Raw genomic sequence first — 26,789 nt, forward strand, 5'->3', positions numbered from 1 at the left:
ACAATGCTTATCTGAAAATCATAACTGGCACCCAGACCTTTAGAAATTGTAGGATCAATTGTAAATTGCCACTCCTATGAAAAAGGATGCAGACCCCCTGCTATAGGCTATATGAAGTCACCCTTGTGGAACAGTGCATGCAGTGTACTATGACAGTGTCATTGTTTCGTGCGCTACCCACCAAAAGTGTTCCTTATGTGTGCACCCAGCTCATTTTTTGTATTTGCCTGTCTGCATTATTTACCAGGTAAGGGAAACATTCTGCGAATATTGAAGCATTGCATCAACGAATGAGGCAGCACTGAGAATATTGAAACATTTTTGAGCAACCTAGTAGCCAACATTGGAAATGTTTCACCGGGCCAGCTTGTGTCTGATATTGTGTTGCCTACGCAGCATCTGGGTGCTCATTATATACACACACAAAAAAACAGCCCTACATCCACACTATATCTAAATAACTTTGTAATATTTTATGATTTGCAGGTAGGTTACAGGTAGGGCTGCAGGTAGGTTACAGGTAGGGATGCAGGTGGACTACAGGTAGGGATGCAGGTAGGCTACAGGTAGGGCTACAGGTAGGATACAGGTAGGGCTGCAGGTAGGTTACAGGTAGGGCTGCAGGTAGGTTACAGGTAGGGCTGCAGGTGGACTACAGGTAGGGGTGCAGGTGGGCTACAGGTAGGGATGCAGGTGGACTACAGGCAGGGATGCAGGTGGACTACAGGCAGGGATGCAGGTGGACTACAGGCAGGGATGCAGGTGGACTACAGGCAGGGATGCAGGTAGGCTACAGGTAGGGATGCAGGTAGGCTACAGGTAGGGATGCAGGTAGGCTACAGGTAGGGATGCAGGTAGGCTACAGGTAGGGATGCAGGTTTGGATGCAGGAAGAGGATGATGATGATGTTGGCATACAGCAAGAAGTTAAAAAGTTAGCCCAACTAGGTAATCATTAAGGTTATCTCAATTATCATTCTGTCAATGCATGACAATGCAAATGTGTTATAGCCTACAATTGTTGTCTTTGATGCCAAAAACATGACATGTATTTTGGGGAAATGCTCTAAGTAGAAAATTGTTCAGTTGTTTATTTTCATACCAATAGACCTACACTAAACCAAAATTGCACTAGCCTACTTGGAGACTAAATAAAAAATAACAATTAGGCTTACAGCTATCACAGCCTGTATCGTAATAGAAATAAAACAGCTTTTGGTTTCAAATGGTCACCAAAAAGGAGGGCTCCCCACCTCCCAATTCCCAATTAATCAACCCCTGGCTATAAGATTACAACAAGGCTTACAACGCCAAGTTCAAATGCCAAAACCAAATTCAAAGCAATCGGTGCAATGCCTAAACAGCTAACAGGCAAAGCAAATGTCACTCTCTCTGCCCTCTGCTTTCTAAAAGTGACAGAAAAGGTGCACTACTTTTCCAATACTTTCATGAAAAAATTACCCCCCCCCCAATTTGTATGTATGTATGTATGTATGTATGTATATGTATATATATATAGTACCAGTCAAAAGTTTGGACACACCTACTCAAAGGTTTTTCTTTGCTTTCACTGTTTTCTAAATTGCAGAATAAGAGTGATTACTCCAAACTATGAAATGTACATATTTAAAGATTCTTCAATGTAACCACCCTTTGCCTTGATGACAGCTTTGCACACGCTTGGCATTCTCTCAACCAGCTTCACATGGAATTCTTTTCCAACAGTCTTGAAGAAGTTCCCACATATGCTGAGCACTTTTTGGCTGCTTTTCCTTCACTCTACGGTCCAGCTCACCCCAAACCATTTCAATTGGGTTGAGATTGTATGATTGTGGAAGCCAAGTCATCTGATGCGGCACTCCATCACTCTCCTTATTGGTCAAATAGCCCTTACAAAGCCTGGAGGTGTGTTGGGTCATTGCCCTGTTGAAAAACAAATGATAGTCCCACTAAGCCCAAACCAGATGTGATGGTGTATCGCTGCAGAATGCTGTGGTAGCCATGTTTGTGTGCCTTGAATTCTAAATAAATAATTGAGTGTCAACAGCAGAGCACCCCCCCCCCCCCCCCCCCCCCCCACACCTCCTCCTCCTCCATGCCTCACGGTGAGAACCACACATGCGGAGATCATCCGTTCACCTATTCTGCATCTCACAAAGACATGGCGGTTGGAACCAAATATCTCAAATTCATCAAACCAAAGGACAGATTTTCACCAGTCTAATGTCCATTGCTTGTGTTTCTTGACCCAAGCAAGTCTTATTTTTATTGGTGTCCTTTAGTAGTGGTTTCTTTGCAGCAATGAAGGCTTGATTCACCATGAAGGCTTGATTCACGCAGTCTCCTCAGAACAGTTGATGTTGAAATGTGTCGGTTACTTGAATTATGTGAAGCATTTATTTGGGCTGCGATTTCTGAGGCTGGTAACTCTAAGGAACGCATCCTCTGCAGCAGAGGTAACTCTGAGTCTTCCTTTCCAGTGCGGGTCCTCATCATAGTGCTTGATGGATTTTGCAACTGCACTTGAAGAAATGTTCCAAGTTCTTGAAATGTTCTGTGTTGACTGACCATGTCTTAAAGTAATGGACTGTTGTTTCTCTTTGCTTATTTGAGCTGTTCTTTCCATAATATGGACTTTGTCTTTTACCAAATAGGGCTATCTTCTGTATACCACCCCTACCTTGTCACAACACAACACAAATTCCACAAATTAACTTTTAACACCTATTAATTGACTACCTCATGAAGCTGGTTGAGAGAATGCCAAGAGTGCAAAGCTGTCAAGGCAAAGGGAGGGTACTTTGAAGAATCTCAAACATAATGTATTTTGATTTTTTTAACACTTTTCTGGTTACTACATGATTCCATGTGTTATTTCATAGCATTGATGTCTTCACTATTATTCTACAATGTAGAAAATAGTAAAAATAAAGAAGAACCCTGCAATGAGTTGTTGTATCCAAACTTTTGAATGGTACTGTGTGTGTATATATATATATATATTATATATATATATATATATATATATATATATACATACATACATACATACATACATATATATACACATATACACACATACACATTATTTTCAGGTGGTGCTGCAGAACCATCCGCACCCCTACTTCCCATGGCTATGAATAGGCTAGGCAATTTGGATAGGCTACATGCAGCAAAAAGTGTTTATTTGCATTTCACAATAAGATAACCTATGAATTGGCCATTAATTCTAACGACAAAAGCCGCATAAATGGAACCAGACTGGGTTTTATTACCCCCAAAGACCAAATGATAACAGATAGCTTATAAGCACTGATTTGTAAAACTATGCTAGTTGACATTTCCATACAGAAAGGGTTCCTCTATTTTTGACCAGCAACCTGCCACGTACATCGAAATGATAGTTTAGGGGATAAAATACTAAATACTGACATTAAACTAAAACTCTAAAAACAATGTATCTGTTCAAAGCAAACTCTGAACGTTGAAACATTGTCAACATCGACAAACTTGACGTGCAAGTACAGTAACGTTATGGTTCCCAGACCAAGAAAAACAATTACAAATAATATTGACTATAGTTTTAAAAAAATATCTCTGGCCGAAACTGAATTGACATTGCTCTTAAGTTATAATATGATAGACTACAACGTGTCAAATTCAGGACAAGAATAGGCTACATTTACAATTGCTCCGAGTACTCTAACGTTACAATGCAACAATCAAGAAAGAGTGGAGTGGTCAAAGATTCGAAGTTGTTCGTTTTCCCAGCTACCCCCTCAAACAAATCGACATGGTTCGCTTTTAAAACTTACCCTTTCCCCCGAGAGAAAGGCTGTTATGCCGAGGGTCAAAATTATCCAAATGTTCCTCATTATTCCTTCAATAAAATGTGTCGATACGGCAAAAACATACAAAATCTTTCTCCTCCTCTCCCTTTCCTCTTCTGTTTGTGACTAACCCCTTCTCCCCTTTGCACCCTCGCGTTTCTCTACTCTAGAATGGAATCCCACCGGATACGTGTTGCGTTTTGTTATTCCTCCACGCACTTTTTCGTACAAAAAAAAATGTAGTTCGAGTCAAATTGCTGCGTAGGACACTTGACTTGGATGTTTCACAGTTGAATCCGGACTTAATTATACCCTGTATTCACTTGAGTGTAGTAGAAACGCAAGTCAGATGTTCCGCTATAACGCGCTAAGATTCGGCCATGTCACACGTTACACAAACTCAACCGCATTGCTGTATGCAGAGAGAGTCGGCAAGAAAATACAGGTCATATGAGGGAGAGCTCGTCCAATGATTGACAGTAACTCCGACCATATGGGAGCATTGTTCAAGCCAAGAGCTTCGCCTCTCTGTGCATCATACAGTATCAACGGACTGCCATCAAATGAATTGCCATCAAATCAACTGTCCTGTTGCTTGCATCTACATTTATTTTAATACACTTTGACGTGATATACCTTTTAATAGCCTACATAAATGTTCCAGAAAAGTCCAGTTGCCATTTGTCAAAGATAACATGTATCTTAATTTGTGGGTTATAAATATCTGCATCTTCTGTCCAATGGAGAGGCAAAAACAACCATTAAATTACTGCAGACATATCATCAGCTATTATTTCCCTGTAACAAAGTATTACTTTACTGAAATGACTGTGACAGCTTGACATTGTAATTGTGCTACCAACTGTTTTTCCTGAGGGCCCCTATAGTCCAATAGAGCAGGTCTTCTTGAACTCGGTCCTGGGGCACCTGGGTGCACACACATTTTTTTTTTTGCCCTAGCACCACACAGCTGATTCAAATAATCAAAGCTTGATGATGAGTTGGTTATTTGAATCAGCTGTGTCGTGCTAGGGCATGGACCGAGTTTGGGAAACCCTATAGCAGAGGATAATTTCAAGGAATTTTCCGGTCAGTCCATTTCTATGGTTCATTTCGATGCAAAGTCTCCCCCTACTGGTATAATTCACTCCTAAACGGTAGAGTGATATTATATGGGGTCCAGTGTTAGTAGGCCTACTTTATGAATCCTAGAATCATATCACCCATAGAGTGTCAGTAAATGACCGTTTGAATCTTAATAAATGAGCACTGTTTAAATTGTGTTACATTCCCATACTGTGAATGGCAAACATTGTTTACACCTTACAAGTAACCATGCATTCAATCTTTGTATCAGGTTATATGCTTGTATATTTGCCATCCTCGCTCAAATCAAATTACATTTTATTTCTCACCAGCCGCCAAATACAATGGGTGTAGACTACCGTGAAATGGTTGCTTACGAGCCCTTCGCAACAATGTCGTTTTCAAAAATGTATAAAAACAGCAACACAAAAAGGAGTAAAATACAAAACAATTAAGGTTTATACAGGGAGTACAAGCACCAGATCAATGTGCAGGGGTAAGAGGTATTTGAGATGCCTTCTGGAATTATTCACACCACATTTCCCACATTTTGTTGTGTTACAGTCTGAATTTATAATGGACTCACTATGTATGTGTGCAATAATGTTTAACATTATTTTTGAATGACTACCTCATCTCTGTTCCCCACACATACACACACATCTGTAAGGTCCCTCAGTCGAGCAGTGAATTTCAAACACAGATTCAACCACAAAGACACAAAGGTGTTCCAATGCCTGGCAAAGTAGGGCACCGATTGGTGGATGGGTACAAATCAAAAAGCAGACGTTGAATATCCCTTTGAGCATGGTGAAGTTATTAATTACACTTTGGATGGTGTATCAATACACCCAGTGGTTGTCTAGTAATGATCAACAACCAATTTATCAGAGCTTGAGGAATTGTCAAAAGAAGAATAGACAAATATTGTACAATCCAGGTGTGCAAAGCTCTTAGAGACTTACCCAGAAACACTCACAGTTGGAATCGCTGCCAAAGGTCAACGGGTTAAATACTTATCGAATCAAGATAAGTGTTTTATTTCTCATATTGGTCTTTCACTTTGACATCCAAGTGTGTAGATCTTTAACATAAAAAAATGACATTTAATAACATTTTAATCGCACTTTGTAACACAACAAAACCTGTAAAAACGGTGTGAATTCTTTCAGAAAGCACTGTATAAAGTCTTGTTAGTGTGCATAGAGTCAGTGCAAGACAGGATCAATGCAGATAGTCTGTTTAACTAATTAATGAACTCTTTAGCAGTTTTATGGCTATTTAGCAGTCTTATGGCTTGGGGGTAGAAACTATCTCGGAGTCTGTTGGTCCCAGAGCCAATGCTCCGGTACCGCTTGCCCGGACCGTAGCAGAGTGAACAGTCTGTGGCTTGGGTGGCTGAAGTCTTTGGCAATTTTTCAGGCCTTCCTTGCCGCCTGATATAGAAGTCCTGGATGGCAGGGAGCTCGGCCTTGGTGATTTACTGGGCTGTAGTGCTTTGCGGTCGAGAATGATGCATTGCCATACCAAGTGGTGATGCAGCCAGTCAAGATCTCTTTGCAGCCTCCTGAGGTGAAGCGGCACTGTATAAAGTCTTGTTAGTGTGCATAGAGTCTGCATAGAGAGACTGTCATGCCCTGTTCACGAATGTGTGTCTGTCTGTGGACCATGTTAAGTCCTTACTGATGTGGACATTTCTGACCTCCTCTCTGTAGGCTGTCTAATCGCCATCGGTAGTCAGGCCTACCACCGTCATGTTGTCAGCAAACCTGATGATGGTGTTGGAATCGTGTGTGGCCACACAGTTGTGGTTGAACAGGGAGGTGACTAAGCACACATCCCGAGGGGACCCCATGTAGAGGGGTCAGTGTGACGGAGGTGTTGTTGCTTACCCTCACCACCTGGGGCCGGCCCGTCAGGAAGTCCAGGATCCAATTGCAGAGGGAGGTGTTCAGTCCCAGGGTCCCGAGCTTGGTGATGAGCTTGAAGAAAAACAAATATTGTCACATACACCGGAACGCTGAGGTGTAGTCTATGAACAGCCTTCTCACATACAGTTGAAGTTGGAAGTTTACATACACTTAGGTTGGAGTCATTAAAACTCATTTTCAACCACTCAACCACAAATTTCTTGTTAACAAACTATAGTTTTGGCAAGTTGGTTAGGACTTCTACTTTGAGCATGACACAAGTAATTTTTCCAACAATTGTTTACAGACAGAGTATTTCACTTATAATTCACTGTATCACAATTCCAGTGGGTCAGAAGTTTACATACACTAAGTTGACTGTGCCTTTAAACAGCTTGGAAAATTCCAGAAAAGGATGTCATGGCTTTAGAAGCTTCTGATAAGCTAATTGACATAATTTGAGTCAATTGGAGGTGTACCTGTGGATGTATTTCAAGGCCTACCTTCAAATTCAGTGCCTCTTTGCTTGACATCATGGGAAAATCAAAAAAAATCAGCCAAGACCTCAGAAGAAAATTGTAGACCTCCACAAGTCTGGTTCATCCTTGGGAGCAATTTCCAAACACCTGAAGGTACCATGTTCATCTGTACAAACAATAGTATGCAAGTATAAACACCATTGGACCATGCAGCCATCATACGGCTCAGGAATGAGACCCGTTCTGTCTCCTAGAGATGAACGTACTTTGGTGTGAAAAGTGCAAATCTATCCCAGAACAACAGCAAAGGACCATGTGAAGTTGCTGGAGGAAACAGGCACAAAAGTATCTATATCCACAGTAAAATGAGTCCTATATCGACATAACCTGAATGGCCGCTCAGCAAAGAAGAATTCACTGCTCCAAAGCCGCCATAAAAAGCCAGACTACGGTTTGCAACTGCACATGGGGACAAAGATCGTGCTTTTTGGAGGAATATCCTCTGTTCTGATTAAACAAATTTTGGGGGGGCCATAATGACTATCGTTATGTTTGGAGGAAAAAGGGGGAGGCTTGCAATCCAAAGAACACAATTCCAGCTATCAGCATTATGTTGTGGGGGTGCTTTGCTGCAGGAGGGACGGGTGCACTTCACAAAATAGTTGGCATCTCAAAGAAAGAAAATTGTGGATATATTGAAGGAACATCTCAAGACATCAGTCAGGAAGTTAAAGCTTTGAAGTTAAATGTGTCTTCCAAATGGACAATGACCCCAAGCATACTTCCAACATTGTGGCAAAATGGCTTAAGGACAACAAAGTCAAGGTATTGGAGTAGACATCACAAAGCCCTGACCTCAATCCTATAGAACATTTGTGGGCAGAACTGAAAAAGAAAGCGTGCGCGAGCAAGGAGACCTACAAACCTAGCTCAGTTACACCAGCTCTGTCAGGAGGAATTGGCCAAAGTTCACCCAACTTATTGTGGGAAGCTTGTGGAAGGCTACTCGAAACGTTTGACCCAAGTTAAACATTTTAAAGGCAACACTACCAAATATTAATTGAGTGTATGTAAACCTCTGACCCACTGGGAATGTGATGAAAGAAATAAAAGCTGAAATAAATCATTCTCTCTACTTTTATTCTGACATTTCACATTCTTAAAATAAAGTGGTGTTCCTAACTGACCTAAAATGGGGATTTTTTACTCGGATTAAATGTCAGGAATAATGAAAAACTGAGTTTAAATGTATTTGGCTAAGATGTATGTAAACTTCTGACTTCAACTGCACATAGTTATTTCCCCTAATGTCCAGGTGGGAGAGGGCAGTGTGAAGATTAATTGAGATTGCGTCATCTGTGGATCTGTTGGGGCGGGATGCAAATTGGAGTGAGTCCAGGGTGTCTGGGATGATGGTGTTGATGTGTGTCATGACCAGCCTTTCAAAGCACTTTAATAAATACAGATGTGAGTGCTATGGTGCGATAGTCATTTAGGCAGGTTACCTTGGAGCTCTTGGGAACAGTGACCATGGTGGTCAGCTTGAAACATGTTGGGATTAACGACTGGGACAACAGACGCCTTGTCACCTTGCTTTCAGAATTTTTTCTTACCTCAGTCTCACTATCAGCTGAGAAAGGACTCTGGCAAAACTTCTGAGGAGTTTTATATAACACTTTTTAAATTAGGTGTGCGATAGTTCTATACCCTATAACAGGCAGCACTGTATAACCTTTAGCTTTATGAAACACAGTTTGCCTAGCCTCTTTCCTATCATCACAAGCAGGGTGCTCTGCTATTGGTTGTCTGCCTCAAACAGAAATCCCTTGACATCGCCTGTCATTGTTGAATATGGATTGTAATTACAGGCATGGCTAGTCCTTTACAAGAGGTGACATGCTTCAACTGCAAACTATTTCAGAGGGCATAGACTTTATGACCGCAACATTCTAAAGAGCAGGGCAGGGGCCCTAATGCATGGAGAATAGAGGAGACTTGAGGCTTTGTGGGAATTTATTGAACTATGAGTCAGAAACATTTAATGAGAATAGATCAAGTTGGTGGTGCTGTTCTTGAATGTGATTTTGCTTTTTTCTCTAGCAAAACTAAGATGATGTATTGGTTCAGGACAAAGATTTTCTAAGATGAAATGTTAACTATAGCAGCAGCAACAACTCTGAGTTAGTATACTGAACTCATAATGTTTACCAGAATTGACCAACTTAGGTTTCTCTTTTTTTTTTGATAGCTTTGCAAACAGCCATGCAACTTTTTTGGCCTACATATTGAATAGCTACTCTCTATACTTATTACCTATACCGTGTGTCATTTTCCCTTTACTACTATCTCAATAAAACTCTGAATCTTTGATAACCACTATGTCATCACTTAGCTATACGTGGTATCTGCAGAAGGGCTTGAAACAATGACTGAATTGTACAAAATAAAGGTCCCCGTTCCCACAGTATCTGTGTAACTTAATATAAAGTGTGACCCTCTGTCACTTTGCCAACTGTGCCAATCTCCTTTCCCATGCTTACTTCTTATTAAGGGGATCTTCTGACTTCGGAGTCTGGTGCGCGGCGTAACCTGGCCCCTGCCAAGGCTGGTGGAATGAAGTCTGTAGGGGGATTTGACTCCTGCCATCCTGCCTTTCTGGTCAGATCCAGCCCTTATAAAGGAGGAGCCATAGAGGAATCAGCCTCTCTCCAGCGTCCCCCTCTATCCCTGTCCCCTGTGCCCCATCCCCCACTCTCCTGAGCAGGCTTAGCTCTCGCTCTGGCATCCCAGATTACCCAGCCAATTAGGGTGAAGGCAAAGCCCCTTCTGCCACAGCGGCTGGTGCTGCTGCAGCATGCTTAGTAGCTATGGCCCTTTGCTATGGGAGGTTAGGATGCAGGCAGCATTGACTGGAAGGCTTGCAAGTCACCCTGGGGGAAGAGTCCTGGAAGGGGTCTTATGTCAAAGAGGATGTACTGTCTATGTCAATGTGACAGATGACGCAGGATTTACATACTGAAGCATGAGATTTACTTAGTAGTTGCAAATGTCGTGAACGATAGTGATGCATTGAATACATACAATGGTATTTTGTGATCCTTGTATATTTTCCCAAGCATTGAGTTGAATCTGAACTGTATACAATAATGGATTGATTGTACCGTCTGTATGAGGAAATCCAATTTCATTATTTCTCAGACAACAGCGCCACCTGGTGACACATAATAATAGTTCAGGACATCCAAACACATTTTTAGACAGTCTACTGGGGGACACTGAAAACACAGGATATCAAAATGATGTTTCAAATGATAGCCCAGAGATGTCAGACAGACAGACAGACAGACACAGGGTAAAATCACTGGGGAAGCCAATTCAGGAAAAAAGCCATATTACAACGTGTGTGTTGTGATAATTGTGTTTTTTGCTCTATAAATCATTTTAGTTCAAACCCCACCGTGATATACATTGTGAACAAAACATTAGGAACACCTTCTTCCATTCTATTTCCATGACAGACTGACCAGGTGAATCCAGTAGAAAGCTATGATCCCTTATTGATGTCACCTGTTAAATCCACTTCAATCAGTGTAGATGAAGCAGAGGAGACAGGTTTAAGAAACATTTTTTAAGCCTTGAGATCATAGAGACATGGATTGTGTATGTGTGCCATTATATTGTAGTCAACATGGGCCAGCATCCCTGTGTGCTTTCGACAGCTTGTAGAGTCCATGCATTGAGGCTGTGAATGAGGGGTGAATGTTATGTACACTCAGTGTAAAAGGCAGAGACAACAAGAAGACAATAGTCACACAGTGGTGGAAAAAAGTACCCAATTGTCATACTCGAGTAAAAGCAGATAACTTAATAGAAAATGACTCAAGTAAAAGTGAAAGTCACCCAGTCAAATCTATTTGAGTAAAACTCTAAAAGTATTTGGTTTAAAATATACTTAAGTATCAAAAGTAAATGTAATTGCAAAAATATACTTAAGTATTAAAAGGAAAATGTCTAATGTCTAATTCCTTATATTAGGCAAACCAGACGGCACAATTTTCTTGTTTGTTTTATTGCTAGCCAGGGGCACACTCCAACACTCAGACATAATGTACAAACTAAGTCTGCCAGATCAGAGACAGTAGGGGTGAGCAGGGTTGCTCTCTTGATAAGTGTGTGAATTGGACAATTTTCCTGTCCTGTTAAACATTCAAAATGTAACGAGTACTTTTGTGTGTCAGAGAAAATACATGGAGTAAAACGTACATTATTTTCTTTAGGAATGTAGTAAAGTAAAAGTTGTCAAAAATATAAATGGTAAAGTGCAGTACAGATACACCAATAAACAACTAAGTAGTACATTAAAGTAATTTGACTAAAGTACTTTACACCACTGGGCAGAATAAATTCAACCACACATTTGTTTCATCACAAAACCAGAGAGCCATATTTGTCTGGTGAAGTCAACAAAGCATATTGCATGTCACAAACAGGTAGATGACCTACAGCAGGGATGGGCAACTGGTGGCCTGTGGATCAATAAAAATAAATCATTAAGATCTCAATTGAGGTTAGAATAGTAGAATATACAGGGTGCCATTTTGAAAATGTAGTTGTGCCTCAGCAGTTTTTCTCTTGTTATGTCAGTCACTGACAGTCACTCAATAAGTCCATGTCAGCTAACATTTTTTGTTAGTCTAATGTCCAGATTTCTAAACTTGTAGTAATCATGGTCGAATTACCAACTGGGGGCCCCCCATTGATTTAATTAGTCACTCTCACAAAAAAATATTAAATATTAAAAACTGCAAACATTACTCTCCAACCTATGGCAAAATGTGTAGAATTGCAGAAAATGTGATGTAAAACTGCAAAATCTTCTCTACACCCCATGGGAAAATGTAAAGAATTGCTTGAAATTGGTAAATCTTCTCTTTGGCCCATGGCAAAATGTGTATAATTGGAGCAAACTTGCTTTAAAAATGTTTTAAAAATTCTACGCCCCATGGTCAAATTTGTACAACTGCAGGAAATGAAATTTAAAACGTTATGTTTTGCTTGCAAAATATCTGACTACTAAACAATTATTGATTGAGAACCACAGAGTTATCACAAGTGGCAAAAAAAAAAACAGGAGAGGCCTCTGCTAAAGTAAATCCACCATCATTTCAACTTCCAAATCATCAAATCACCAATGCTTAGTCTAACAGAGTAGCAACTTAAAGATCAGGACCAAAAACAATTTAGTCCAATCAACATAAGGTAAATAACATGTGGCTGTCCATGGTCCTGATTGTGTGTGGTGTGTGTGCGCAAGTAGAAAAACATAATGATTTACCTTACTTGTAGAGGAACGCCAATGCAATCCTCTTCTCTGTCATACAGTAGCCTACACACTTTTAGTTGTTGTTGTCCTCGATTAGGCTACATGGCTAAAAGGCTTGCCAGCTAGCCTAACTTAATTTCAAAGGCAATGATGAGTCAGCTAGTTAACGTTAGCCTACTACATCTAGCTACATATTGAACTTCCACCCTCTCAGGCCAGGGGCACAATGTATGAATTTATGGTTGGATCTGAATCACCGTTATAATCACTGATCGGTACAGTAAGTCCACAAGTCCAAATCCTTATCTCCATCCAATTTTTCCTTTTCTCCATCCAAGCTCGTTTATAAAAGGGTCGATTTTAGCTAGCCACCGGAGGACAACGACGCAACGAGATGCAAAAATGCACCTTTTTTCGTCAATACTTTTGATGCAATGTGATTGGTGTGAAGTCACATCCAAACTAGCTTCCATTGACACTTTTTTTGGTGCACCAGGACCATTCACAATTGAGCTCACTCAGTTTAGCTCAATGCTGATTGGTTATTTTTTTATTTAAACATTATCAAGGGAGGCAAAATGATTGCTAGCTTACCTTGCTATTAAATTCAATGCTACGGTACATAATTGTATGTTATTTTTTATTTTTTTATTTGTCAAATTTTGGGGGACGCGCACATACTCTCACTCTGTGTCTGAGGACACTCCCTCTGTGGTGGCCCGTGAGATGACTGTATTGGCGCGGCTGAGGCTGCCGCGTTGGTCCACTGCTGATGCGACAGGTCTCTGAGCCATGAAGGTGTTCTTACTGCTTCGAACATGGACGCCGGAGTCTTCATCATCGTCATCCTCCTCGTCATCTTCCTCCTCCTCCTCGTCGTCTTCATTGTTAGCTCCCTGGGGCATAAGGGTGGTGCAGCTGAACTGGCTCAGAGGCTTCCCCAGAATCCCAAAGCTAGAAAAACAGATTTCAAAGTTCAAACATACACTCTTAGAAAAAAAAGGTGCTATCTAGAATCTAAAAGGAGAACCCGTTGAAGAACCTTTTTTGGTTCCAGGTAGAAGCCTTTACACACAGGGTTCTACATGGAACCCAAAAGAGTTATGGTGACAGCCATTTTGTCTAAGAGTGTTGCAGACATAAGTTCAGGGGTGTGAAAATACAGTGCTGTGAATGTTAACTTCATGTACAAGAGATATTCATCCATTTTTGAGGGACAATTAAAGTTCAATAGAATGTTTGTAGTGTTATATTATCAATCTCTTACACATATAGTTTGTTATTTTCATTCAACCTTCTGATATACTTTCTATCACTCAACATGTCATGCTTCTGACTCTAACCCTATGAAACTCTTTTCCAACTTCTCCTCCTTAATCCTCCTCGGTTCTTGGCCCTCTTCTCTTCCCTCTAAACACCAAGTCACTCGGCTCCGTCATATCCTCACGTGTTCTCTCCTATCATTGCTATGCAGATGACACAAAACTCATTTTCGCCTTCCCCCCTTCGACATTCAGGTGGCGACACGCATCTCTGCGTGCCTGGCATATATCTCAGCTTGGATGTCGGCGCACCACCTCAAGCTCAACCTCGACAAGACGGAGCTGCTCTTCCTCCCGGGAAAGGCCTGCCTGCTCAAAGACCTCTCATCACGGTTGACAACACAGTGTCGCCCTCCCAGAATGCAAAGAACTTTGGCGTGACCCGGGACAACACCCTGTTGTTCTCTGCAAACATCAAAGCAGTGATGCAGGTTCATGCTCTACAACATCTGTAGGGAACGACCCTACCTCACACAGGAATCGGTGCAGGTTCTAATCCAGGCACTTGTCATCTCCCGTCTGGACTACTGCAACACGCTGTTGGCTGGGCTCCCCGCTTGTGCCATCAAATCCCTGCAACTTATCCAGAACGCTGCAGCCCCGCCTGGTTTTCAACCTTCCCAAGTTCGTCCACGTCACCCCCCTCCTCCGCACACTCCACTGGCTTCCAGTCGAAACTCGCATCCACTTCAAGACCATGCTACTTGCCTACAGAGCAGCAAGAGGAACTGCCCCCCCCCCCCTCCCACACACACACACACACACCGTCAGGCTCAAACCCTACACCCCAACCTGGGCACTCCGTTCTGCCACCTCTGGTCTCTTGGTTCACCCACCCTCCGGGAGGGTAGCTCCCGCTCAGCCCAGTCCAAGTCATTCTCTATCCTGGCACCTTCCCCCTAAAGCTAGGACAGCAGAGTGTACTTACTATGCCTGTGATATGTGGTTGTCCCACCTCGCTCTCTTAAGAATGTACTAACCGTAAGTCGCTCTGGATAAGAGCGTCTGCTAAATGACTAAAAATGTAAATGTAAAATGTATATAGCAAACATATTCCTTCCCGAGCATGGTCCCAGACCTTGCCAACAGTTGGTGTGACAATGACCATAGGAGTTGGCAAGACAGCACATACAGATCTGGGATGGGGCTATTCCCTCCCTGTGCTGTGACTGTTAGCTACCTGACAGAGGCCAGCTGCTCTTTGAGCTCCTCCATCAGGGTCTCTGGGTTACACAGCTTGGCCTGGCTCTGCTTCCTGGGTCTGTAGCGGCAGAACAGATGAGGAGCCTCCTCCCGCGGATATGGCAGCAGGGACACCATGACCGGGGAGCGCTGGGTCACCATCTTACTCAAGGCCGGACGACGCTGGGACTTCCTGGGGTCAAAGGTTAAAGGTCAAAGAACGAGAAGCAGAAGACTGAGAACCAATTCCAAACTGGCGCCTATTCCCTAGGGCCTAGGCACTAGATATTAATTGATTTAGATGTGGGCATTAGAGTGAAGAGTCATTAGGGGAAATCCTACAGCGGGAGGACAAAATCTCACAAGTCAAACTGTAGAATTTCCTTAAGCAGGGAAAAAAATTAAATTAAAATGCCAGCGGATGTCATTCTAATACCAGATATTATAAAATATATTTAGCTGTACTATTAATCATCAAATATGTAGACAACAGCTGTGAATATATCAACAAAATAAACTCCCCACATTTGATTAATTTGGTTCTACTTATGGAGTACAGACTTCAAGACCAACTTGGCCTGGACTTGACAGCATAAGAGCAAGAGACCTGACGCTGCTTACAGAACTGTCAGTCATCTGTCAGATGTTGGGAGCTGACATAAGAGTGACAGGCCGTTTTATCTGACAAGTCATGAATCTGTCTCAGTCAATCCTATGGTCTGGGAGGTAGATAGACAGCATTCAAGCAGAGATGGCTTTGCAGCCTAAACCATTTTGTTCTTTACTGCAACACATCATGTCAGTCAGTCACTTAGGCTAGTAGAAACTATTGTCCGGAAAAACATTTTAAAAAATGACTCAAAATGGGAGCTGATAAGATAGCCACGCGTACACCACCCCAGCCTTCCACCACTCCCCACACACCTTTGCTCTGGGGCATTGTGGCTCTGTGTGTGCACTTTGGGCTCAGTCTGTCCCTCTTTGGTGGAGGAGTCCTGGGCCAGGTTGTCCTCTGTGGCATCTATCCTGGTCCTGAGGGCGGGGTTGAAGGTGTCAGAACGCAGCAGGCGCCCCACCTCCTCCTGGATGCCTCTCAGGTCCTTCCTACTGAACGTCACCCACGCCACGTAGCAGAAGAAGCTGTACAGACACTGGTGTAGATAGGACAGATTACAGAGATGAGATGCTACAGTTGCATTTGATGTAGGTCCTTTGTTAATATCTAATGCTGATGGCTCCATCCTCTGGAGATAATAATAATAATAATAATAATAATAATAATAATAATAATAATAATAATAATAATAATAATGTTTAGGCCTGTTCATTCATTTAATCATTCATTTATTCATCCAGCCAGTCAGCAAGCCAGTAACTAAATCAAGGTGCTAAAGCTGCATCTGGGTCTGTGTCACATCATCATTCTTTTTTTCCTAAATATATTTACAAATGTCAAAAAAGCTATTCTGGTACTAGATGCAGACACACAGGGTGCTGAGTTGCCCTAAAATAACTATGTTACACTATACCACCACCTCTGGTTAAACAGTACTGAGTCAACATCTCCTCTGGAATACACAGTCGCAAAGGTCAAATCACAGTTCTGTGGGGTTTGGTACTAACCTCATACAACTGCCTGTCTTTGTAGGTCAATGACACACGGCTCCTGTAGAAACAAAGCACTTAAAGTGATAGTTTAACGCAGCAAGTGAAATGTTTTGTGCATGGAGGTTAGGCCGCTACTCACAATTTCTGGATGTATTAGATGTTGTGTATAATCTACGTAGATTATTCTGAATATAGGCTTTAACTGTCAATCGCATTGGATCTAAGGTATCTGCTTAATAACCAAATGAGTATCTATTCCCTTGACTCTTGTCACTTCCCCTCCTTGCCCCTGCAGAGCCAAAATGGCGGCGAGGTGACTGACCTGCCACAGGCCATGTGGTGCTGCTGGGATAGGCCCAGGCCCAGGACCAGGCTGGAGTAGCAGAAGGCCAGCTGCTTCTGGGCCAGCTCCACCTTAGCAAGGGTCTCCGCCATCACCTGCTTCTCTGTGATACTCTGCTCACTGACACAAATCAATACATTATAGAGAGGCAAAGTCATGAGAAACATCAATATATGCGAATTAAGAGTCTTAAGTCTATATAAGATGGTAATTAATGTAAACACACACATACATACACACAAACGGCACAATGAGTATGGTACTGACGCCATGAGAGGCTTGGGCTTCTTCTCCAGAGACTTCCTCTCAAAGTAACAGGACAGGTAGAGCAGGAGGGCAGCCAGGAACTCATCCAGCTCTTTGCTCCTAAAAAACACACACACACACAAACACACACACACACACACAGGGCAATGTTTAAGAGAAATCTTAAAGCCTAAGCAATATACACTACCGTTCAAAAGTTTGGGGTCACTTAGAAATATCCTTGTTTTGGAAAGAAAAGCAAAACAATTATCCATTAAAATAACATCAAATTGATCAGAAATACAGTGTAGACATTTTTAATGTTGTAAATTACTATTGTAGCTGGAAACTGGATTTTTGTAGCTGGATTTTTTAATGGAATATCTACATAGTAGTAGAGGCCCATTATCAGTAACCATCACTCCTGTGTTCAAATGGCACGTTGTGTTCGCTAATCCAAGTTTATCATTTTAAAAGGCTAATTGATCATTAGAAACCCCTTTTTCAATTATGTTAGCACAGCTGAAAACTGTTGTCCTGATTAAAGAAGCAATAAAACTGGCCTTCTTTAGACTAGTTGAGAATCTGGAACATCATCATTTGTGGGTTCGATTACAGGCTCAAAATGAAATGGCCAGAAACAAATTATTTTCTTCTGAAACTCGGTCTATTCTTGTTCTGAGAAATGAAGGCTATTCCATGCAAGAAATTGCCAAGAAACTGAAGATCTTGTACAACGCTGTGTATTACTCCCTTCACAGAACAGCGCAAACTGGCTGGGAGGCCCCGGTGCACAACTGAGCAAGAGAACAAGTACATTAGTGTCTAGTTTGAGAAACCGATGCCTCACTAGTCCTCAACTGCCAGCTTCATTAAATAGTACCCGCAATACAACAGTCTCAAAATGGTTTTCTAATGATCAATTAGCCTTTTAAAATGATAAACTTGGATAAGCTAACACAACGTGCCATTGGAACACAGGAGTGATGGTTGCTGATAATGGGCCTCTGTACGCCTATGTAGATATTCCATTTAAAAAATCTGCCGTTTCCAGCTACAATAGTCATTTACAACATTAACCATGTCTACACTGTATTTCTGATCAATTTGATGTTCTTTTAATAGACAAAAAAAAATGTGCTTTTCTTTCAAAAACAAGGACATTTCTAAGTGACCCCAAACTTTTGAATGGTAGTGCACGTAAATGGATGTAGCATGGATTGAAAACATAGCCATAAAGAAAGGTTTGCGTGTGTGTGAGAGAGGGATTGAGAGAGAGAGACAGACAGACAGATGGACAGACAAGAGGGAGAGAGAAGGCAGATATACTGTGCAGTGAGTGGGTGCTTCCTTACTTCAACACAGACAGGAAGCAAAATGGAATGGGGAGTGCATCATTCTCCTGCAGCAAACTGAGTGCCACCTCTGCAACACAGACAGATATACATACAGTGCCTTCAGAAACTATTCATAACCCTTGACTTATTCCATAATGACAAAGTGAAAACATAATTTTAGAAATGTCTGCAAATGTATTGAAAATGAAATACAGAAATACCTATTTCACAGTATTCACACCCCAGAGTCAATACTTTATAGAATTGCCTTTGGCCGCGATTACAGCTGTAGATATGGCCTTATGTTTAAGGTTATTGTCTTGCTGAAAGGTGAATTCATCTCCCAGTGTGTGGTGGAAAGCAAACTGAACCAGGTTTTTGTCTAGGATTTTGCCGGTGCTTAGCACCATTCTTATCCTAAAAAACATCCCAGTCCTTATTAACGATTGTAAGTATACCCATAACATGATGCAGCCAACACTATGCTAGAAAATATGGAAAGTAGTAGTAGTAGTAGTAATGTGTTGTAATGGATTTGCCCCAAACATACCACTTTCTATTCAGGACAAAAAGTGAATTGCTTTGTCACATTTTTTGCAGTACATTTTTTGCATGTTTTCACCTTGTCATTGTGAAGTACTGTGTGTAGATGGGTGGGAGAAAAAACTGATTTAATCCATTTTGAATTCAGGCTGTAACACAACAAAATGTGAAGTCAAGGACTATGAATACTTTCTGAAGGCAGTGTACATACTGTACATACAAACAGACAGACAGAGAAATACCATATATTCAACTAATCTGCTGTAAAGGATGTGTTCCATAACATAGATCCGTATTGTGTTTATTTTATTTATTTATTTTACCTTTATTTAACCAGGTAGGCAAGTTGAGAACAAGTTCTCATTTACAATTGCGACCTGGCCAAGATAAAGCAAAGCAGTTCGACAGATACAACAACACAGAGTTACACATGGAGTAAAACAAACATACAGTCAATAATAAAGTATAAACAAGTCTATATACAATGTGAGCAAATGAGGTGAGAAGGGAGGTAAAGGCAAAAAAGGCCTTGGTGGCAAGGTAAATACAATATAGCAAGTAAAACACTGGAATGGTAGTTTTGCAATGGAAGAATGTGCAAAGTAGAAATAAAAATAATGGGGTGCAAAGGAGCAAAATAAATAAATAAATTAAATACAGTTGGGAAAGAGGTAGTTGATAGGGCTAAATCATAGGTGGGCTATGTACAGGTGCAGTAATCTGTGAGCTGCTCTGACAGTTGGTGCTTAAAGCTAGTGAGGGAGATAAGTGTTTCCAGTTTCAGAGATTTTTGTAGTTCGTTCCAGTCATTGGCAGCAGAGAACTGGAAAGAGAGGCGGCCAAAGAAATAATTGGTTTTGGGGGTGACTAGAGAGATATACCTGCTGGAGCGTGTGCTACAGGTGGGAGATGCTATGGTGACCAGCGAGCTGAGATAAGGGGGGACTTTACCTAGCAGGGTCTTGTAGATGACATGGAGCCAGTGGGTTTGGCGACGAGTATGAAGCGAGGGCCAGCCAACGAGAGCGTACAGGTCGCAATGGTGGGTAGTATATGGGGCTTTGGTGACAAAACGGATTGCACTGTGATAGACTGCATCCAATTTGTTGAGTAGGGTATTGGAGGCTATTTTGTAAATTACATCGCCAAAGTCGAGGATTGGTAGGATGGTCAGTTTTACAAGGGTATGTTTGGCAGCATGAGTGAAGGATGCTTTGTTGCGAAATAGGAAGCCAATTCTAGATTTAACTTTGGATTGGAGATGTTTGATATGGGTCTGGAAGGAGAGTTTACAGTCTAACCAGACACCTAAGTATTTGTAGTTGTCCACGTATTCTAAGTCAGAGCCGTCCAGAGTAGTGATGTTGGACAGGCAGGTAGGTGCAGGTAGCGATCGGTTGAAGAGCATGCATTTAGTTTTACTTGTATTTAAGAGCAATTGGAGGCCACGGAAGGAGAGTTGTATGGCATTGAAGCTTGCCTGGAGGGTTGTTAACACAGTGTCCAAAGAAGGGCCGGAAGTATACAGAATGGTGTCGTCTGCGTAGAGGTGGATCAGAGACTCACCAGCAGCAAGAGCGACCTCATTGATGTATACAGAGAAGAGAGTCGGTCCAAGAATTGAACCCTGTGGCACCCCCATAGAGACTGCCAGAGGTCCGGACAACAGACCCTCCGATTTGACACACTGAACTCTATCAGAGAAGTAGTTGGTGAACCAGGCGAGGAAATCATTTGAGAAACCAAGGCTGTTGAGTCTGCCGATGAGGATGTGGTGATTGACAGAGTCGAAAGCCTTGGCCAGATCAATGAATACGGCTGCACAGTAATGTTTCTTATCGATGGCGGTTAAGATATCGTTTAGGACCTTGAGCGTGTCTGAGGTGCACCCATGACCAGCTCTGAAACCAGATTGCATAGCAGAGAAGGTATGGTGAGATTCAAAATGGTCGGTAATCTGTTTGTTGACTTGGCTTTCGAAGACCTTAGAAAGGCATGGTAGGATAGATATAGGTCTGTAGCAGTTTGGGTCAAGAGTGTCCCCCCCTTTGAAGAGGGGGATGACCGCAGCTGCTTTCCAATCTTTGGGAATCTCAGACGACACGAAAGAGAGGTTGAACAGGCTAGTAATAGGGGTGGCAACAATTTCGGCAGATAATTTTAGAAAGAAAGGGTCCAGATTGTCTAGCCCGGCTGATTTGTAGGGGTCCAGATTTTGCAGCTCTTTCAGAACATCAGCTGAATGGATTTGGGAGAAGGAGAAATGGGGAAGGCTTGGGCGAGTTGCTGTTGGGGGTGCAGTGCTGTTGACAGGGGTAGGAGTAGCCAGGTGGAAAGCATGGCCAGCAGTAGAAAAATGCTTATTGAAATTTTCAATTGTGGTGGATTTATCAGTGGTGACAGTGTTTCCTATCTTCAGTGCAGTGGGCAGCTGGGAGGAGGTGTTCTTATTCTCCATGGACTTTACAGTGTCCCAGAACTTTTTTGAGTTAGTGTTGCAAGAAGCAAATTTCTGCTTGAAAAAGCTAGCCTTGGCTTTTCTAACTGCCTGTGTATAATGGTTTCTAGCTTCCCTGAACAGCTGCATATCACGGGGGCTGTTCGATGCTAATGCAGAACGCCATAGGATGTTTTTGTGTTGGTTAAGGGCAGTCAGGTCTGGGGAGAACCAAGGGCTATATCTGTTCCTGGTTCTACATTTCTTGAATGGGGCATGTTTATTTAAGATGGTTAGGAAGGCATTTAAAAAAAAAATATCCAGGCATCCTCTACTGACGGGATGAGGTCAATATCCTTCCAGGATACCCCGGCCAGGTCGATTAGAAAGGCCTGCTCGCTGAAGTGTTTCAGGGAGCGTTTTACAGTGATGAGAGGAGGTCGTTTGACCGCTGACCCATTACGGATGCAGGCAATGAGGCAGTGATCGCTGAGATCTTGGTTGAAGACAGCAGAGGTGTATTTAGAGGGGAAGTTGGTTAGGATGATATCTATGAGGGTGCCCGTGTTTAAGGCTTTGGGGAGGTACCTGGTAGGTTCATTGATAATTTGTGTGAGATTGAGGGCATCAAGTTTAGATTGTAGGATGGCTGGGGTGTTAAGCATGTTCCAGTTTAGGTCGCCTAGCAGCACGAGCTCTGAAGATAGATGGGGGGAAATCAGTTCACATATGGTGTCCAGAGCACAGCTGGGGGCAGAGGGTGGTCTATAGCAGGCGGCAACGGTGAGAGACTTGTTTTTAGAGAGGTGGATTTTTAAAAGTAGAAGTTCAAATTGTTTGGGTACAGACCTGGATAGTAGGACAGAACTCTGCAGGCTAACACCGCCCCCTTTGGCAGTTCTATCTTGTCTGAAAATGTTGTAGTTTGGAATTAAAATGTCTGAATTTTTGGTGGTCTTCCTAAGCCAGGATTCAGACACAGCTAGAACATCCGGGTTGGCAGAGTGTGCTAAAGCAGTGAATAGAACAAACTTAGGGAGGAGGCTTCTAATGTTAACATGCATGAAACCAAGGCTATTACGGTTACAGAAGTCGTCAAAAGAGAGCGCCTGAGGAATAGGAGTGGAGCTAGGCACTGCAGGGCCTGGATTCACCTCTACATCGCCAGAGGAACATAGGAGGAGTAGAATAAGGGTGCGGCTAAAAGCAATAAGAATTGGTCGTCTAGAACGTCTGGAACAGAGAGTAAAAGGAGGTTTCTGGGGGCGATAAAATAGCATCAAGGTATAATGTACAGACAAAGGTAAGGTAGGATGTGAATACAGTGGAGGTAAACCTAGGTATTGAGTGATGAAGAGAGAGATATTGTCTCTAGAAACATCATTGAAACCAGGAGATGTCATTGCATGTGTGGGTGGTGGAACTAATAGGTTGGATAAGGTATAGTGAGCAGGACTAGAGGCTCTACAGTGAAATAAGCCAATAAACACTAACCAGAACAGCAATGGACAAGACATATTGACATTGTATGTCAATATACATTATATACAATATACATTGTGTATGACCGACCAACACCTACGTTTCACATCCTCGATGGTCACATAGTCCCTCTGACCCCGTTTTACTGAGGACTTGTAGGCATTGAGTTGAGCAGGACCCACAGTCTTCCTGCTGCTTTGTCCCCCCCTCTTGGCCGATGACTGCGTTTGCCTACAAATAATAGACAGAAAAGTATTCGTTGAAAGAGTTCAGGACACAGTAACGCCCTTAATTATGTGTCAATCAAGGATACATATCACTTGTAATATAATGAATGCTCTATCTATTAATATCATTGCTAGTTGAACAGCATGGATGGGAAAAGTGCTGTTGGCTTAGGCTAGAAATGAATAGCTAGCTACCTCTCTGGACGCTTGCTGGCAAGATCTTGAAAATTGACAGGTTTAGTCTTTTTTCTCTTTTCTTTTACCTCCACAGATGTACTAAAACTGAAAATAACAGGATGAGAAAATAGTTCAATACTTATCAACAGGTGCATACTCAACGATAAGTTAATTAGATAATAAAATACATCCATAATACACCCGCAAATAATAGTGAGAAAACGTTTGCACAGAAATAGGTCCAGAAAGTATTGTAACATGTGCTAATGCTATAGCTACCCATTAACGTTACCTGGTGAACTCGAGGGCTTGGGTTTCATCATTCCAGTTCCATCGCCCAGGTGGAGGTATGCTGATCTGTCATATGAAGTAACCATTGTCATTACTTCAAAAATGAATCATTGACACGTTCACGATCGAGCGTCACTATTGCAGCAACAGGTGTACGTACACTTGTTAAAATGTTGCACTCGAGCTCTCTCAGGCAGCTGCTACACCTGCATCTGTTTTTGTCGTTCTACTTGTAGCACACCGTACAACTGCTACATTGTGACATTCGCTAAAACTCAACGGCCACATTGGGCCAACCTTGTCACGTTTAACAAACGTACCGTTTCCTTTTGTGGTTTCGGCATTTCTCCTTTATACCATAAAGCTCATCTTCCTCCCTGCTACCCTCGATATGTTTACTAAAAATGTAGGTCTAGTATCTAGGCAACAGCCAATCGGGTCTATGTGGCAGCACTTGAAAAGAGAGAAGCGCAGAATCCAATGCAGGACCTTGGTGTGGCTAATCCGGTGTTTGCAATGACGTGGCCTATGCATTTCAAGACAGTTCAGAATCATCATAACAATTATTATGGAGTATCTAATGTATCTAGAGTATCTAAAAGTTCCTTGCCTTCACTGTAGAGAAATGTTTTCAATAAAGCAAAATATCTATGATACCAACTAACAATAAAAAGGAACGGCAATATGTCTGCAATTTTATATTAAAATGGCAGACGTTCAAAAACACTGGAAATTCAGTTCATTTTCCATATGAAAGAATTGACTTGGCATATTTCGACATTAGGTAATTTCCAAACTGTCAACAAAGCAAATAACAATACATCAAATATAATAACAGAACACCAAATATCCTGACAATCATTTTCAATGCACTATCTCTCTCAGATATCTCTCCCTGTAGTCTCAGAGAAGCCCATTAAATCATGTTTATGAGGCCTTTGGTGTGAGGAGATGAACTCTCTCTATGAAGACATCCAAGCCCCATTCCTTATCTTTAACCTCTGGGAGAGCATTTGAAAACTGTGTAAGCTTAGTACCACAACTCCTCCCTGGAATACATTAAAAGAAAATACCATTAAACTACCTTACCACAATTCTCTCATACAACATCATCTTATATTCCATTCAATTGGTTTCTGTGTTAAATATCAATTTCAGTTCAATGATAGATATGTTTTAAAAGGCAGTAAGAGTAATAAAGGTATTATCAATGACACATGTAATTGTGTTAATAAAACTCACTGAAAAGTCTGTTAACTTCCTCATCGGGCACATCAAATGGAGAACCTATAGAGAGGTGTTAAAGAATGGTAATGGAAGGTTAATTACATACATGCATACTGTACTGTATGTTTGAATCAATATGTTACACTTGCATGAATCTAGAATGAATGGAAGACAAATAGAATTTCCACTGTTATTTCAGGAAATATCGTACCTTTGAACAATACAGGATTGTATAAAAAAAAGTGTCCAAGTGGTATCGGCAGTCCTTGTCCATTAACGACATGATCAGTGCTGCACACCTGTAGCATACAGTGAAACAACAGACAGAACTTATTATGTGTCAAAGCAATCTGGGCTTTCTTGTTGAAACACAGAGGGAAGACCAGTTCATGTGGTCATACTTTTCTCTGTCCCGTGGGTTGATGGCCACCAAGGAGCCTCTGTCCAAAATCCCTACATGACACTGTTAAAAAGCAAACATTCATTTTTTTTGAAAACTTGAATGTTACTCTTTAACAGGTAGCCTAGTGATTAGAGCGTTGGACTAGTAACCAAAAGGTTGCAAGATCGAATCCCTGAGCTGACAAGGTCAAAATCTGTCATACTGCCCCTGAACAAGGTTGTTAACCCACTCTTCCTAGGCTGTCATTGAAAATAAGAATTTGGTCTTAACTGCCTTGCCTAGTTAAATAAAGGTATACATTTTTTTTTAGGAAATGGGTTACTGTTCAAATTATCTTTAGCTGGAGAATTTGTATAGGTCACACTGGTACAAGGATATCTTTTCATCTGAGCTCTGTGAAGGAAAGGCACATTTTCAGTGAAGGCATAATCAATTTGAAGTGATTACGTAGAGGGACAATCAAAATAGATTGGTCCTCAGAATGTCAACTGAAGAGCATCGTCTTCCTCATACCTTGTAAACCTTGGCAGTAGGTATAGCTGGGACCACTTCTTCACTGTAGGTCAACTTCTGATCTCCATCTAAGCTATATCCAACAACTGAGTGTCCCATGTCTGCAAGCATATGTATCAACAGGTAAGAGAAGATGATTCAGTCATGTGCAAATGCTTGCCAAATACAAAAATAGAGCAAAAATATTATTTATTTATATTTTCTTGTTGAATTTCACCCACCTACCATTTCATATCAACAGCTTTCCCACAGAGGGAATAAAAAACAGACTCCCTTCTGTCCACACAGAACCTTGTCAATAAGCTCTCCAACATCCTATTAGAGATGCGTTCGTAAAATTCACTCTGGCTATCTACTCCAATTTCAGAGCACTCTCGTCTGAGTGTGCCAGAGCGCAGAATAACTGATGAATTTATGAACGCACAACGCCAGTTGAATATGATCGGTGTCATTAAACGTCGGCAAAAAAAACATAATTAAATTATTGCCAGCAGCACAGTGACAGTCATCAATGCTCTAGAAAGCATGAAATCAGCCTAACCAGTTCTGCCATGGTGAGTAAAGTGGTCAGAGTGAGGTGTTCTCTCATTTGTGTTTAGAAGTAGCTAGCCAGCTTTACCAGTTAGCTTGGGTGTTTGACTGCCGTTGTCAGGTCAGAACACTTGGATCAACCCCTACTCCTCCGCCACAGCGTCCAGTGTACGCTCTGAATTTACAAATGGACAATATGACACTGCTCTTAATTTACGAACGCCTAGAGCGCACTCTGACCGCACTCTGGAATCTGTTAGTGTTTAAATACTGGAGAGTTGAGAACCAATCAC

At 41.7% G+C, this 26,789-nt stretch overlaps 2 protein-coding genes across 2 annotated transcripts in view; both read right to left on the bottom strand.

Annotated features, from left to right (window-relative positions):
* Positions 1-4,275, bottom strand: part of sdc2 (syndecan 2) — a 34,213-nt gene extending 29,938 nt beyond the window's left edge. Inside the window, exon 1 of the mRNA XM_021571819.2 lies at positions 3,815-4,275. Within this exon, the coding sequence (XP_021427494.2) occupies positions 3,815-3,874 (60 nt within the window). The 5' untranslated portion in view covers positions 3,875-4,275. The remainder of the gene's footprint in view (positions 1-3,814) is intronic.
* Positions 4,276-11,393: 7,118 nt separating this feature from the next.
* Positions 11,394-24,423, bottom strand: LOC110496119 (protein phosphatase 1 regulatory subunit 36). Its single transcript, XM_021571823.2, has 11 exons — positions 24,143-24,423; positions 23,824-23,888; positions 23,550-23,636; positions 23,228-23,358; positions 18,684-18,753; positions 17,350-17,448; positions 17,062-17,202; positions 16,755-16,797; positions 16,056-16,282; positions 15,130-15,324; positions 11,394-13,581 (listed from the first exon to the last, which is right to left on the bottom strand). The coding sequence occupies exons 1-11, from the start codon at positions 24,164-24,166 to the stop codon at positions 13,311-13,313; spliced, it is 1,353 nt and encodes a 450-aa protein (XP_021427498.2). The 5' UTR covers positions 24,167-24,423; the 3' UTR covers positions 11,394-13,310.
* Positions 24,424-26,789: the final 2,366 nt, after the last annotated feature.

The sequence above is a fragment of the Oncorhynchus mykiss genome, chromosome 18 (assembly GCF_013265735.2).
Source record: "Oncorhynchus mykiss isolate Arlee chromosome 18, USDA_OmykA_1.1, whole genome shotgun sequence".
NCBI lineage: Eukaryota > Metazoa > Chordata > Actinopteri > Salmoniformes > Salmonidae > Oncorhynchus > Oncorhynchus mykiss.